The following is a 16600-nucleotide window of genomic DNA, read 5'->3' as shown; positions in this document are numbered from 1 at the left end:
GCACTTTAAGAAAAATAAATAAGACTATCATCTACTCCAGGAACGTAGATGGTAGACATAAAGCTGGAGTAGGAATTCTAATGTTGAATGAAGCTAAGCAGGCACTGAATGAGTGGGAATCAGTCAATGAAATAATTACTAAAGCTTGATTTCAGACTATATTCTTTAAACTAACAGTCATACAAAACTATGTACCAATCAATGAAAAGCTAGATAATGAAAAAGATACTTTTTAAAATTTGTTACAGGATGTGTTAACCGAGGTCCCAAAATATGATATTATGACAACGGGTGATTTTAACACAAATGTTGGAAGTAACAATGATTAGTTTGATAAAGTTATGGGCACGTGTGGCAGGAGTGGGACATGAATCAAAATAGTGAACAATTAGTAGACATTTCCTGCATGAACAACCTAGTGATAGTTGAAACAATATTCCCTCCTAAAAAATTCCATAAAGTGACATGGAACTCCACAAATGCTACTACAAAAAAAACCAGATAGAACACTTCTGCATTTCAAGAAAGCTTCACAGCTCATTGGCAGATGTACATACAAGGGAGCAGAAGTGGGCAGTAACCATAATCATAACCTTTATACTGCTAAACTGAAGATCAAGTTAAAGTGTCTGAAGAAGGTTAAAAGAAACCCATGCATTAGCAGTGCACAATTAAGAGAACCAGACATTTAAAAAAAAGTGCTTTTCAATCTGAACTGAAGGTCATGTTCAGTGTTCTAATGGAGTCAACTGAAGAAAACCAAGACATTGATACTCTGTGGGAAAACATCAGAGTGCTATCTAGAAAGTGCAAACACAGCCTTAATAAGAACAAATCTAGAAGGGAACAATGGATTAGTGATTTATTTGGGCAGAAGAGGAAAAGAGAAGTGGAAAGCAAAAACTGATGAATGCTGACATGCGAAGAGACAGGCAAGTGGCAAGAAAAATATAAAAATGGGAAAACAGAAAGATTAAAATTATTTGAAAGATGCTTAAAACAAGTGATGAAACAGCTCTCCAGACTTTCTTTTGGTTCTTGGATAGAGTATGAAGTGAAGAAAAAAACCCAGTGGAAGAAAGGCCTCATAGTAAAATTGCCAGAGAAGGGTGAACTTACCGACTGCAATAAGTGGAGAGGAATCACAACACTCTCAAAGCCTGGTAAAATCATGTGCAACATTACCCTGAAACATATCAAGAAAGAAATGGACCTTCAATTTACAGAGGAACAAGCAGATTTTAGACCACTGAGATCCTATGAAGACTATATTGTTGTTCTCAGACATATTATACAACAAAGTATGGCATGGCAAGCACCTTTTATGATAAATTTTGTAGAATTCCAGAAGCTTTTTGACAGTGTATGCATAGATGGTCTTTGGAAAATTATGGCATACTACAGAATACCAGCAAAAATAATTAGAATAATCAAGGCCAATATAATGCGCAGTTAGAGATAGTGATTACATCAGTCAATGGTTTGCAGTGACAACTGGAGTAAGGCAAGGGTGTTTGCCCTGGTCATTGCTCAGTCATGAGGAAAGTAACCATAGAAAGCAACCAAGAAATTTCATGGATAAATGACAAAGTGCAATTTGATTACCTTGTTTTTGCTGATGACATTGTACTGCTTAGTCCAACATATTTAATGGAAGACCCAGCTTTTTGCAGACATAGCCAAACAAGTTGGTTTGTTTCATCAATAAGGAGAAGACCAAATACATGGCTATTAATGTTCCAAAAGCAACTGTCAGAGTAGATGGAGAAATATTAGAAGAAATAAATCATTTTGCCTAGCTAGGGGGTGAGATGTGCAATGGTGGTGATACCATGCTAGATACTAAGCAACAAATATAAAAACCAGCAAAAAAAAAAACTTTCATAAACTCGAAAAGATTTGGAAAAATAGCATGATTGGCAATGACACAAAAATATGATTTTTTAACACCAGCATTATCTCTGTCCTCTTTCATGGAACAGAGTCATGAAAATCTACAACAGAAATTGATAAGATCAACTAATTCCAAAGTAAATTCCTGAAGATTCCAAAGATCTTCAGAGTTCATTGGAAAGATTGCAAGATCCGAAATTCTAAGGCGAGCAAATCAACCTGAAGTATCAAACCTGGTAAGATGATATTGATGGACATGCTTTAAAGATGACACCAACACAACTTCCACATCAAGAGATAACATGGACACCACCTGGAAAGAGAAATAGAGTAACCTAGAGAAACATTAAGCAGAACAATAAAGACGACAAATCCATCAGTTCGACACTAGAAGCCTGTGAACAGATCAACACAAGATTAACATAAATGGCAGAAGGAAAGGAAGGGAGGGTAAATAGGTATGGACAAATTTAAGATCCATTCCCTTCCCCCATACTGCACCCATAATGTACACCTAGAAGAAACCTTTATTGAAAAAGTTCTGAAATGGTCAAATATATTACCTTCATCTCTTTTAGGGGAGATACTGGAAGTCCCAAATTTGCCCTTTCTCCCACCACACCCTTACTTGCATGAGTGGCAGGTTTTTTGGTGGGAGGGGTGTGTGAGACCCAGCATCCTGCTACTCAACCCCTCCAGTGCGCTCTCTTTTAATCTGGAGCAGACCAAATGCTTCTGCCCTCCTCTGATCTTATATGTTTGGATGTTTAGTCTGCGCTTTCCTCCTGCTTCTTTGTGGAAACAGCGAGTTGACTTGATCTTCTACAGATCTGAAGAATGAAATCTTCTGAAGGGAAGGGGGAACTGCACACTAGCCTTTAATTCTAGTGTGCAAAGACTGAGATGGCTCAAATGCACTTGGACTAACATAAAACATCAAGTCAGTGTGAAAGCCTTACAGAAGGAAGTGAGTGAGCCAATTAGCCAAGTGTGGATGAATGAGGGCAGTGGGCTGCCGGGGTAGGTGGGGAAAAAAGGAAACCTAGTATTGGAGGAGCTAACAGGTCACAGGGCTTATACCCAAGATCAGGCCTATTTTGTGTGGGAATGGCTCCCAGACATGTCACTAGAAATATGATTGGAACTACAAAAGGGCATGGGGTATGTGGGTGGTGGGTACAGGTCAGCATATCAAGCAAGCACCTAAGCTTCTGGATGCTTATACAAACTCAAGCCGTTAGAGGTTCAACCATCTCTAGTTGGTCTTTTTTTCCCCCCTGTATCTCCACTCCCAATGATGATATGATAGTTGGAGTCCTCATTCAGCATCAGTCCAGGAAGACTGGCAAATCTCCTAAGGGTGCACAAGGTTTCCTGTTAGGAAGATCAATATTTAACTAGAAGTAAACTAAAATTTACTAGCTGTCACAGCACTTTCAGAATTCCCAGATGGTGCTGGAAAGGATTGGCATCACAAAGGATCATGTCAATGTAGCTGTGATTCACTGATCTGCACTTCCAAATAGTTTATTGGGGCGGGGGGAGGGGCATGATGGATGGTTCAAGTTTTCAACACTAGAATTGTTTTAATAAACTATTAAAACTTAATATATATATATATATATAAAACCAAACTTCCCAATACTAATCTCTCTGTCTTGTTTCCTTCCCAAGGGTACTTCAAGTGATGCTGATGACCCAAGCACAAGCATCGGGGCTTATCATTATATGTTGGAGTCAAACATGGGGAAAACTATGTTAGAATTTCAGGTACAAGGATATAAAATTGTGCTTCCTGATTTATTCACTTTCAAATAGTTAAGTCTGAAGACAATGTGTTGGGTAGGCTGGCTGATGTCAAGAGGGAACTGTCAGACCCTCTGTCCACCTGGCCAATTGCCTTGTTCTCTGCTTTCTCTGTTTTGGAGCATCTTTTCAGGCTTGGTTATTTGTTTTTCTTCATGGAAATGCTGTATGTCTTTATTTGATCCAGCTCATGATACCTAAAAAAGGAAGGTGTTATGTCTTCTGTAAAGAAGCATAGAGCAGCTGAACCTCAAAAAAGAGCTTTGATCAGAAAGAATTATGGTTGCTGTAGAATGAAGTAAGTAAGTGGACTTAGTAAAGTATGAATCTCTCCAAGAAGGAAACAGCTGTATAGACCACCTCAAAGGGCTTTTTAGGCTGGAATGTGGCTTGCTGCTCATGAATCCAAGTTCTGTGATATCTAGTTGTCACCAAGGTACATCACACCCTGTTAAAGATAATCAGCTTGGATTGATAAATACTGAAAGCCTATCTGTATTAGTTCTTAAACATAAAGGGCCCACTTCTTCCTCTTGACATTAGTACTTGGTGGTAGACTCACATGACTTGATACATGTTAAAATAGGCCTCACAAAATACCACTACATATGGAACAGGCAATAATCATGCACTAACTAGCAGGACTTCACCACTTAACAGGTTTTTCCAGCATTAAACTTAATGTTTGATTTCTATTTGAATATATGTTGGAAAAATGCTTTTTAAAAACTCAGGAGTACTTGTGGCACCTTAAAAACTTGACTCATTTGTAAGTCTTTGTGTGTCAAATAGAAGTAGATGCATTTCAGAGGAGGGCTCGGGACTGCATGGCCATGATGGGGAAAGTTAAATTAACATCACACTTCAAATTTGAGTGACTAAAAGCCACAAAACAAATACCAATTATCATAAAATGGCAACATCATGTGATCATGGCTATTGGCCCACCTCTCTTCTTCCCCTACTCCTCTGCTGCCAACCTCCTTCCATCCAGACCTTTGGTGTGTGAATCTTCTGATTTCCCTGTTCATATCCTCCAGAGTTCTATGTTCATATTCAGTACTTGAGAATTGCTAACAGCAATTATCCAGCTGAATTTAAAAAGCCTGACTTTGTTCGAGTCCCTAATTAAAAGTAGCAGTTGTCTTAATCTGCATTATTGGAGAATATGCCCTGAAAACTAACCAAAAATCTGATAGGCCTCTGCAATAATCAGCATTTCAATTAATAGTAATATTCTCTATTTGCATATATGCATTCTTATACTGATTAGATATATCCTAAAGACAATGCAAGTGTTCTACTGCTTTAGCACTTACAGGGAAGTCTGAAGTCCAACACTGCACATTAAATTTGATTTTACCATGAATAGCTAAATGCTATGTAACATAGTGTATACAAGGAAGAATATTCCTGTTTTAATGCCTGGTAATTGGGAGGAATGGTGATTATGTCTTGTACTTTGTCAGCTAGTCTTTTCAAGGTTATAGTCCAGTCAGAGAGATGTTGCCCCTGACTCATGCCTGCGAGCATTTAATATATTGTAGAACTAATACAGGCTCCAGGCAGATGTGTTTCTTTATATCATTCTAAATTGCCAAGACGTATTTAAAAACCTCATCCCAAAAACATTTTCTTTATGTAGGTCTCAATATAGAGAACTCTATCAAAGAAACATGTTTATGGGATGAGGTTTTTAAATATGACCCACCTATTTTTCAAATTCTCATTTAATGAGGTATTTGCTTCTGATGAAAAAATAGACTAAGGTGTGCATGTGAATCACAAACTGACTGTAATTTAGGATGGGGGTTGTTTGTTTTGTTGTTTGTTTGTTAGTTACAACATTTATGAATCGAGACTGGCTCAAGCACTCCTCCTGTGAACATTCAGATTTGTCTAACTGGGGCAAGAAAATACATTCGCAATGTAAAGATCAGAATCAAATTAGTGGATGGGGAAATGGCTATGCAAATGAGGTGGCACAATCTCACTATTATTGCAAGATGTGATTTTTGAACTAGATTATTTTGAGCAGCCCAAGAAGGTTGGCTGAGCTGTACTCTGCTGATAGTAAACTTCAGATTTGGGTTGATGGATGAGCGAAGGGAGGATACCAATTCAAATAAAAAAAAATCAACAAATAGAATTTTATTGCATATATTAAGATTAACAATTGAGAAAAGAGGGTTCAGCTGGGATGAACTGACTTTCAAAGTTATTGACAGACCTTTTGCAATGACAATGTGAATATCTACAGGGATTCAGAACCTATAAAGGCTCAGTTCTTCTGAATTCCCATTAGTATTTGCTCCCTCTACTTCAGTACTTATAGAAGGTTCTTCAGGGCTGCCCAGAGTGGAGGGCAGGGGGGGAAGTGGAACAATTTGCCCCAGGCCCCGCAGGGGCCCCCACGAGAATATAGTATTCTATAATATTGCAACTTTTTTTTCTGGAAGGGGCCCCTGAAATTGCTTTGCCCCAGGCCCCCTGAATCCTCTGGGCAGCCCTGAGGTTCTCAACAATTCTTTAAATAAAAATCTTAATATTTGCTTTTTCACGAGAAATCTGTAATAAGAATATCACTTATAAACAGATTATTGTAAAGTATCATTATCAATACCTACATCTTTTACAAATTTCTCTTCAGTTATCCATGTGGGAAAACATGCCGTGCTTTTAGCTAACACCTGTGTTTACAAATGTCCCTTTTTCCTTAAAACCATCTCTTTGCAAGGCTTTTAAATCCTCTCTTTTTGCATTTTTGCTTTTCTCATACTTTTAGTTGCAGTTCTCTCTCATTTCCAAGAGGTTGGTGCTACTTATCAGCAGGGCTGCCCAGAAGATTCAGGGGGCGTGAATTGCTGCCGAAGACCCAGGACTTCGGCGGCGGGTCCTGGGGCGGAAGGACCCCCTGCCGCGGGTCTTCAGGGCACTTCGGCGGCAGGTCCTGGAGCAGAAGGACCCCCCGCCGCCGAATTGCCACCGAAGACCCAGAGCGGAAGAAGCTCCAGAGGCCCGGGCCCTGCAAGAGTTTTCTGGGACCCCCAGAGCGAGTGAAGGACCCCGCTCCAGGAGCCCCAAAAAACTATTGTGGTGGGGGCCCCTGCGGGGAACAGGGCCTGGGGCAAATTGCCCCACTTGCCCCCACCTCTGGGTGGCCCTGCTTATCAGGCTCGGGTTTACAAATTTGAGGCCTCATACTACATCCTCTCTAGCAAAGGAGGGTTTGGGGTCTAGTAATAGAGGCTTGGTTAGGCCCCTTTCAAATTATTCATGTGAGAAAAAATATTGGGGTGTTTTTGGTTAACATTAACTTTTTTTAAAAAAGATCTTTTATTTCCCTTTTAACAGGTCTCATCACAAATTTTTAAACCTCTCTCTCTCTTCCTTTTATATTTTGCCCGTTTCCTTGCATTTAGCTGTGTTTCTTAATTTTCTTTCCTTTTTTGTGTGGGGATATTCATTAGGCCCTGGTTTAGGGGTCCTTCCCTATCCATCAAATCCTGTTGGTTTTCCTCATTGGGTAAGGTGGGCCTTCCCATGAGGGGTCAGGAGTTGGATAGGATTAGGACAGATTCTTGAAGGGCAAAGGTTTAGGTCATAACATTTCTGGTACACAGTAATTTCCAGTATATCATTTCCTGTGACATCAAGGTAAAGCTGGACTCCCAGTTAAGGCAGGATTTTCAGTGATATCATCATCATCTTTATCTCATCCATCAATCTAAATCTAATGTTTACGATGGGCAGGGCACTAGTGATGTGCACTCAAAGCCAATAAAAAGTGCTGTGTCTTCTCTCACGATAAACACGTCTGAGTGTTCGCTAAATATATTCCAGGCAGCAGTACAGATAGATTTTACAGAAGTCCCTTGCATGCACCCTGGAGCTAACTCTCTCTGAGGCCTCATTTAACATGCCTGCTAACTTTCTCCATCTGTAAAACTGAGGTAATAAAATTAGTAGTAAAATGTGCACTCTAATGCACAAATCTAAAAGAAATAGCTGACCTTATGTTTTAGGGAAAAGTTTACAAAACAAAGTTTTTAAAATTAATGAATCTAATTTAGCAGCTTTGTAAAAGAAACAGTATTTAGAAGTAAAATTCTCTGCGCTTTGCATGGACTGTGGGGAGCTAAGAGACTATTTTTCTCATTAGTACTCCAAATGTAGTAAATACTGAGACAGTGACTCAAGTTGAGTGCAAATGTACACAGCGTAGTTTTGCCCTGTTAAAGCATGTAAGGCAAGCTCCAATTTTATATCCATTTATTTTTTACTGGCACAATATCTATTCTTGTTTCACTATAAAAAATTGGTAATTTACAAAGTTTCCATTTCATTTTACTCTGATAATCAGTGATAATCTGATTGAGGAAGGCATCTGTTTAAAAACTGGTGTCCCTCAACAGGAGTTTATTAGAGACCAGTATTAATTTGGACATGATGATCCACTGTTGCCTACCCCAGAAAATGTATCATTGCTAGTTATGTAGCTATTTATATGTGAAGGTAACCCTGTTGAATTCAAAGAGTTTTCAGATTACTGATATGTGTCTTCTAGTGCTGATACAATACTGCTTCAGTTTGGTGCAAGGCAAGAGGTTAGGTTAATTTCACATGCTGAACAAAATTTGGTTTTATGTGGTGCCTTCCATAATAGAAGTATCTCAGTGCAAAGTAAATAATTAAACTTGTTGCCATGCAGTCACTATGTAGAAAAACAAAGAGATTCTACTGTGCTTTCAACAATAGTTCACACATGCTGTCAATTTTAAGGAGGTTGATCCTTCCAGATATTGAGTGCTTCTTGTGGGGCACTGAGTGCCCTCAAACCTGTGACTAAAGGCAAGGGTTGCTGAGGCCACAACACCTAACAAGAGATGCTCAACAGATTGCAGGATCAAGCCTAAAACCTATACTATTGAGAGTGAGAATATTGTCCAGCACACAGGAGTTATTGCCTATTCTCTTTGAAAAGGGCCATGGAATGTCTAGCTTCCAGCTGCATGTCCATATGCCTTTCATTAATGTATTAGACCCTTTAATGTGATTAGGGTCAATTTTGTTTCTTTATGACACCAAATCTACACTCTTTTACTCGTCTTAAAAGAGCAAAGGTGCTGCTTTTGAAGATTTCCATCAGTAATCAATGTGCTTTCATTCCGCAGGAGCTGATGATAGTCTTTCAGCTGCTGCATTGGAATGGAAGCCTTAAAGCCCTACGTGAAACAAAGTGCTCCCGTCAGGTAAGATATTACAATAAGCTCCCATTTTGTGACTGGTTTGTATAACCAGGAACTGAGATCGAGGGATTCAGAGAAGCAAAAACAAATTTGTGCAGAGGTGACAATTGGAAGAAATTGCTTTTCTAAATCATCTCTTGTGATGACCAAACAACAGTCTATTTTGATATAACTAAGGTAAAAGAAAACAAACCTAGGCATAACTATTAACCTCCTTTGTTTTAATTCTTCTTCTTCAGTTATTTAAGGTTTGCGCTTACCCTTCCCATTTTAAGTCCAAAGTATAATTTATATGGATGCTCCATTTACATTTGGTCCCCAAGTACGTACTGTAACATCTATAAATAAAAATATTTTCATGGCTCTTAATTTTTTTTATTAAGTGTTCTTATTCAACAAAACACCTTCTCCTGCAGTGCCTGAAATCCAAACCCTGCAGCACCAAGAAAGTGAGACTGACTCTAAACAAAACTGACCATTGAAAAATAAAGTTCTTGAACAGATTTATGTCCCTCACATTTATCTGTTGCCAGTTGTTGTCTAGTTACCAATTGACAAAGATGGAAAATAAATAAGCAGAAAATTTACTGAAATAAACTATAGTCTAAACTTCTTATTCTCATCTTCTGTTTTTGTGAAAATACTTGGAAGTGTTTCAGGTTGAATGCTTATATCTTAAAGATAATTCATGCACCCTATAGAGTATGTTGCCTGAAAGTGATTTTTTTCCCCCTTTGGACATCTGTTAAAAAAGTTACTTTTCAAAGTGTACTTGCAAATATTAACTATGAAGAACCTTAAAAGTGCTGGTACACAAATATACTTTCTACTTACAACATTCCTTCTGGAATCACCGGTGACTGAGGGCAGGTCTACACTACGGGGCTAAGTCGACCTAAGTGACCCAACTCCAGCTATATTATTCACATTATTCACCTTAGGTTGACTTATTCCAGTGTCTGGGTCAACGCGAGAGTTCTCCTGTTGAGTTACCTTATGCTTCTCATTCCATTGGAGTCAACAGGAGAGCAATCGGCGGTCAATTTAGCCGGTCTTCACTAGACCTGCTAAATCGGCCCCTGGTGGATCAATCGCTGTGTGTTGATCCCCTGATAAGTCTCCCCTGGGGGAGACAAGCCCCAAGGTGTTCTGATTTCCTCTTCTAAAAATATAGTGCTTACTCAATGTTATGCACTGTTAAACAGTTGCTGTGTGTCATCCCACATGGGGCTGGATTTCAGTGGTGGTTGATGTGATCTAAGTGCAGAGTCTGTATATCTGTTTCAGACCCTGATCTGAAAAGAGCATTCACAAGTACAGAGCCTTATCTGTTTGAAGGTAATTACACACACATAGGCACCAATCCTACCAATATTTATTTGTGTTTAGCTTTTCACATACACATACACACACACTCTCTCTCTCCACCCCACCCCACCCCCCCCCCGCCTCCCCTCTCCACTCAGGTTAAGTAGTAAGAGCCCATAAAGTTGAGCATATACATAAATCTTTGCAGGATTGAGACCTATATTTGTAAAGAGCTTTGAGAGTCTTCATAGTGAATGATGCAATATAATGTAAAATTGCTATATTGCTTGCACAAGAATTCCTTCAAAATCTAAATGGCATGTTTTATTATTTGTAAATTATATGATTATAAATTATCTTTTATTTATTTTAAAAAAATAAGGATGGTTTAAAAAAATTAATTATATTAAATGTTCTAAATTTAAAATTAAGATTAGGATGTTAAATTTTTCATCATTAGATTTATGATCACATTAGCTTCTTCTAGCTAGTTGTGTTTGACAGATACAAATTTGCTGATATACTCTGGAATATCATATTGGCTAAAATTCCAGAACAGAAACTAAAAAGTTCTGCTAGAGCCTGTTTGACTAAAAGGAGAATCTCTTTATTAATAAACTTATTTCTGTTGTGACTTTCTTGGGTAATAGGAAGTAATTTCCTATTATTCCCAGTATTCCTTAGATGAAAGGATGAGAAGTCATATGGCCCTGGACTGGATTATGAAGGAGCAAGAATCTCCAGGAATTATTTCCCAAGAGTTACAAGTGGCACTGCGAGAGCTGGAGGAAGCTAGGAAAGCTGGACAAGAATTGCGGTTTTACAAAGAAAAGAAGGAAATACTGAGTTTAGCACTAAGTCAGATCTACAGCAACCAAGTTACCTCATCCTCAACTGATGATCAAATGGGCCTGACCCTAAGTGGCTATCACTAGCACAACCCTGCTGCCCTGAAGTAGGATTATAACACTGAACTCTAACCTACTAACCCGTGGTAGTTAGGCTACACATGGAAGTAGCCATTAGTCACTTTCATTGGTTGTTTTGTGTATTCACTAAAGGAGCTGAAGAAATCACATTTTTGAAAGAAAATGTTTTTCAGCTTCAGCTCAACCCCAAACCACTATCCTTTGGTCTATTAAGTGATATATGAATGGTATATTAAAGCTAACTTGAATGGGAAATTGCTGCAGAAAACTTTGTACTGATCAACACTGTCCTTCAGTAATATGCACCAGTCGTCTTTCTCACCAAGAGAACTTAGTACAGAGATGAGGAAAATATTTGGTCACAGGGTTCATACAGACAATCAGAAAAGCTAGAGATTACTACTACTATAGGACTATAGTTTATGCATAGGGGCTTATTATGCCTACAAACTCTTTTACACCATTCTGGTTTCCTATTGACAATGCAAGCAAATAGTATTGCTGAAGTCCATGTAGTTTATTTTCTCAATGTTACTGTAGAAAGATTCTTCCAGTAGCACAAACTGTAAAAAATAATTTATAAACAGCTTTTCTGCAAAAGCCTCACTGCATTTACAACTGCAAACCAGTACAAGACTTTTGACCGTATATGTCTAATGGTAGTTTGGGTACCAGAGCAGTGACACTATGGCAACACAGGCTTCGGCTCATGCTACCTGAGTAGGGTTCTGGATGGGCTTGTACAGCCTGTGCTGAAGCCCATGCTGCCACAGCTTCAATGCTCTGGTACCAGAACTAGCTAAGATATGTCTACCTGTGATTGCAGTATAGACCGACCTTAGGTGTCTTAAATTTTACACTTTTATTATTGCAAAAATGCAAGCAAAGAAAAGCCAACAAATATTAGAGTGGAGTGACTTACTTATACTATGTAAAACGTAGTGTGAATAATTGATTGTCAGGTGTTAGAGTATTATTATAAATACTAGTAGCTTATTTTGTAATAATGTTTTTAAAATCTACAACTAAATATTTAACCACCAAAAGCCTGATTCTGTAGTCCTTTCTCAAGCAAAATCAGCTGACTGGGAGTTTTTTCAATTAATTGAACTAACTTAAATTAGTATTTTTCTTGTGTGAGAAGTGCAGGTCCAATCTAGTACTCCCAGTATTATGAAGATATGGCCATTAATACTTTTAAATGTCATGTATTTCAATATAGAGAAATGAATACTTTGAAACAAAACTGCCTCATTCTTTTACCATCCAAAGTAAAGTTAGGGTCCAGGAAGGTAGCCACCTGTAAAGCGAAAGAGGAAATCAGGAATTGTGCAACAAGAATGGTAGAACAGCTGCTAGAAAGCCATTCACCTTACTAGTGGTGATGGAAGCATGGTGAAGTAAAACATAGCTTGTCAAGATTCTTTTTTCTGCAGATAAGATGTCAATTGTCTTCAGGCTTTTTTGTGCAGTGACTGTAACTGAGGCCTTGGCTACACTTGCAAATTTGCAGCGCTGCAGCAGGGTGTGAAAACACACCCTCTCCAGCACTGCAAATTGCGGCGCTGCAAAGCGCCAGTGTGGTCAAAGCCCCAGCGCTGTCCATTATTCCCCACAGGGAGGTGGAGTACGGACAGCGCTGGCAGAGCTCTCTCCCAGCGCTGGCACTTTGACTACACTTAGCGCTTCAAAGCGCTGCCACGGCAGCGCTTTGAAGTGCAAGTGTAGCCAAATGAGTCTGTTTGTACAGGGTCTAGTTGGGATCTGTTCTCAGATGGCCTCTAGGAACTACCATAATATAAACAATAAATGAAAAAAAATTAGCAAATATTTGTCAGGTTTCCAAGATTTCTGGTAGAAGTTATTTAGTAAGGAGCAGTTTCTTCTGGCAAGAAAAGAAATTTTCTCTTAATTTTGCTCATTGTACTAGGAGCTTCCACAAGACTAGAAAAGAAAACAGCTTCTTCAAAAGTAGCAGCAGCTGGGATTGAAGTCTGTGCTGGGTAGCACCAAGCTGCTTTTAAGTGCTTGTAGTTCTCACTTTTTGCTGACTGAAAGAACCCTCACATGAAAGCATTTGTGGAGAAAGCAGAAATCCATCATACAGCAAATTTGCTATATTAAGTTGAGAAACATATACCAAGGCCATTCAAATTCTCAGGCAGTAGAATCTTGCAAATTATGTCATTAAAACAAATATTAGATAATGGAAAATTATGAATTTTTAATTTCTCAGCAACCACCACCCAGTCTCTCTCATGCTCTCTCAGAACAAATTCAATTGTAATTAATGAAGCACTAACATCTAATAGTTTGCTTGGACTACTTTGGAAAAAATAGCCTTCATTCAGGCTGTGTTTTCAAAACGTGATTCATGGAGTACAATGAATTTTATACAGCATCAGTAAACAGTACATGCTCTATTTTGCATTTGATAAACAATTGTTATCTACCTATGTTGTCCCTATCTATCCGGGTAGAATTTCCGTGTCACAAAGTATTTAAACAACTGCTTGTAAATGGCAAAGTGTTGGAATAACATAGTTTTTATATTTGTTTATTTAGATGATGAAATAAACAGTCCTACTGGACACTTAAAATGGACTAATAATTTGATTTTTCTTCAACAGAATTTAATTTCTTACCTTTCTTTCAATTATGTGAGCTGTTATCTGCCCATAGATAAATCAAAGTAAAGCCGAATTAAAAATCACTAGCCACCAAATCCTGGATCCCAGATGATCTGCTGTGCTAGTGTTAAGTAATTTAATCAGGTAGCTGCCTTAAGCCTAACACAGCATGCTACTCAAGAGAAAAATTGATGCTGACTACTTTCACACTTCTATTGCCCTCCTGTTCTGTTTCAGTTGTGTTTCTTCCACTAGCCTGAACTCTGGGAGGGGCTGATGATGCTCAAGCACCTTGTCGGCTCAGGTCCCATACTCCATGCTGTTTCTCCTGGTAGTAGCCACCACTGCCAGAACCATAATTCTAGAAAATAATGCAGTCTTTCCAACTCCCCTTCAGGTGGGCTCTTTGTTCTGTAGCCCAAATTACTGCTGTTGCAACTGTATACAAAATAGTCTGTCTTTACAGACTAAAATGGTTAGTACCTCCATAGACCATACAATGGGTAGAGTCTGGATACATAATTTCTCTTTACTCCTCGTTATATTTCCAACCTTCCCTTCGTCTTACACTCAGAAGATGTGTGATCAGCCATAACTTCTGGAAATAGATGATGTATTGAGAGACAGCTTAGTGTAGAGCCTTCCAGCATTTATCTATTGCAACCTAGTGATTTGCCAGATGTTATGGAGCTATAGTCATCTTACTGTGTAACCAGTGAGTTCTTTCCAGGGGCCTTTTTTAAGTAAACAAAGCTCAAACGTTTATGGAAGTCCAGTGCTGCCCCAGTGAGCTGGGAAGGAAGGAAGTTGTAGGAGCTGTGACAAGTTGCCCTCTTTGCTCTAGTGCTTGAACTCTTTACAAACATAAGGAAGCAGATCTTTCAGCTTCGTCCCTCACACAGGGATAAAAATTTAGCGGACAATTTAATTCCCTGACTAGAATGGATTCTGTCTTGTTCATTCAGAAGTAATGACAAATAATTGTTTGTTAAATAGATTAGAGAGAGAACAAAAAAACACCCTACCATTCTTTATTTACATTTCTTTATATTGGAATATTCCTATTGGCAGACTTGTGTCATATGCATTGGCAAACCTATTTGACAGGACTGCAACCAGGCTAACGTTTTCTCTCATTTTTTACCAGTCATTTGTAAAAAGCCAGGGCTCCTTCGCTTGCACACCATTAAAAAGAGGCTTAAGGAGGCTCCGTCTCGCCACATGAGCCACTTCATCCCAAGCGTTGCTGTTCTCACACACATTAAGTGTTGGGTTTGCAGGATCCAAAATGAACGGCCTGAGAGGAAAAATAAGAATCAATATGAACATCGATACCAAGAGGTGAGATCTAGCAATGTACTAAGACCCAACTGTAGCTCTGATGTAAGTAGGTAACCAACCAAAATCTAGTCCAATAGCATTGGAAAGCAGCACTTTGTAGTAAGATTAAAAAAGCTGATTTTTCAAAAAAGTCAGAAGGTCAAGACATATATAGTGCTTGAAAGTAGACAGACATCATGTTTTGCTTTATATAGTCTATCACTACTGTTTTATTCTCCTTAACAGGGACTTGTACCACTTCTTTCTTACTCCTCCTTCTCTGAAGTAATAAATTAAACCCCTCAACAGATGTGCTGACTGTCTTTGTGACATAAGAAAGCAAAGAAAGGAGGGAACTTGATAATACACAGGACATAAGGCTAAAAGCTGGAGGAGTTTGACCTTTTCACTCTTCAATCCCTTCTGCTTTTAGAATCACATAGCATCATCTGTTTTCTCTGGTCATGTTAGTTACATTTCCCCATGAGTCTGTCCCTTTAAATTAGTATGTAACCCATAGGTACTCTTATTCCATGATTATTTCTTTAAAGTTTTAAATATGTCATAAACAGTAGAACTATTGATGCAGGATTATTCACATGAACTTTATATTACAATTTAAAACAGAATCTAGTCTCCTTATATTAAAGAAGTAGTAAGATTGCACAGAATACAAAAAGACAGAAAATGCCAAGTTACATTTGAATCAGCTTCCTTAATTTTGCGCCTTGTGTATATACATTATAATACAGTCTTTCGTTAATTACATGATCACATTCTAAAATGATACAAGATATCAACATACAACTTTTAGACCCATGTGGCATCTGATAGTACAGTCTTGTACTATCTTGTGTTCCAATCAAGCAGAGCCCATGCAAGCTGTTTATATGAAAGATGCTTAGTAACTGCACCTACAAGCAATACTACAGATAACATATATAAGGGAGAGTAATGGTGGAAAATTTGCTGCCATATTTATAGACCATCTTTGTTTGCAGCATAGTTAACTGCTTAATGCTTGGAACTGCACCTCTGGAAGGCTGTAATATTGGTTGAAAGGAACATACATATGGGTATTAACAAAACTATTAAAATACATACTGTAGAGAGAAGAGAATACAACATATAAAAAAAAAAGTCTTGTCAAGTCAATCCAGAGAGATGGTATCATATGGTAGTACTGTTAGTGCAAGTATAAAACTCAAAACTATAATAAAATGCTACAAAACATATATTTATATATATATAAAAGGCTGTATAAAATGTATTCTATAACATATTAAACTGAGGTTATATAATCAAGTAATTAAAGATTAACATACATGCAAGAGCACATAATTGTTATTTGTTCCCTGAGCACTTAGAAGCCCTAAGCAGGATGCCCTGGAGCTGTACAATCACCAAACAATGAAATCTTAAACTGTCTCATTTTCTGATTTATTTACTTATTTAATCATGGAAT

General features: G+C 38.2%; 2 protein-coding genes across 10 annotated transcripts in view; one reads left to right on the top strand and one right to left on the bottom strand.

Moving 5' to 3' along the window:
* LIX1 (limb and CNS expressed 1) overlaps nucleotides 1-11714 on the top strand; it is a 47803-nt gene extending 36089 nt beyond the window's left edge. The window contains exons 4-6 of the mRNA XM_039545273.1: nucleotides 3568-3663; nucleotides 8874-8951; nucleotides 10907-11714. Coding sequence (XP_039401207.1) covers nucleotides 3568-3663; nucleotides 8874-8951; nucleotides 10907-11191 — 459 coding nt within the window. The 3' untranslated portion in view covers nucleotides 11192-11714. The remainder of the gene's footprint in view (nucleotides 1-3567; nucleotides 3664-8873; nucleotides 8952-10906) is intronic.
* Nucleotides 11715-14842: 3128 nt separating this feature from the next.
* The window catches only part of LOC120408297 (2'-5'-oligoadenylate synthase 1-like), a 35662-nt gene continuing 33904 nt past the window's right edge, over nucleotides 14843-16600 (bottom strand). For 8 of the 9 annotated variants that reach the window (XM_039545054.1, XM_039545052.1, XM_039545056.1 and 5 more), the window contains one exon: nucleotides 14843-15112. In XM_039545054.1, coding sequence (XP_039400988.1) covers nucleotides 14956-15112 — 157 coding nt within the window. In that variant the 3' untranslated portion in view covers nucleotides 14843-14955. The remainder of the gene's footprint in view (nucleotides 15113-16600) is intronic. The other variant, XR_005600594.1, reaches the window with a different exon arrangement.

This window comes from Mauremys reevesii, linkage group 6 (assembly GCF_016161935.1).
Source record: "Mauremys reevesii isolate NIE-2019 linkage group 6, ASM1616193v1, whole genome shotgun sequence".
Lineage (NCBI taxonomy): Eukaryota > Metazoa > Chordata > Testudines > Geoemydidae > Mauremys > Mauremys reevesii.
The sequence above is the reverse complement of the archived record's forward strand: the minus strand, read 5'-3'. Positions and strand labels throughout refer to the sequence as shown.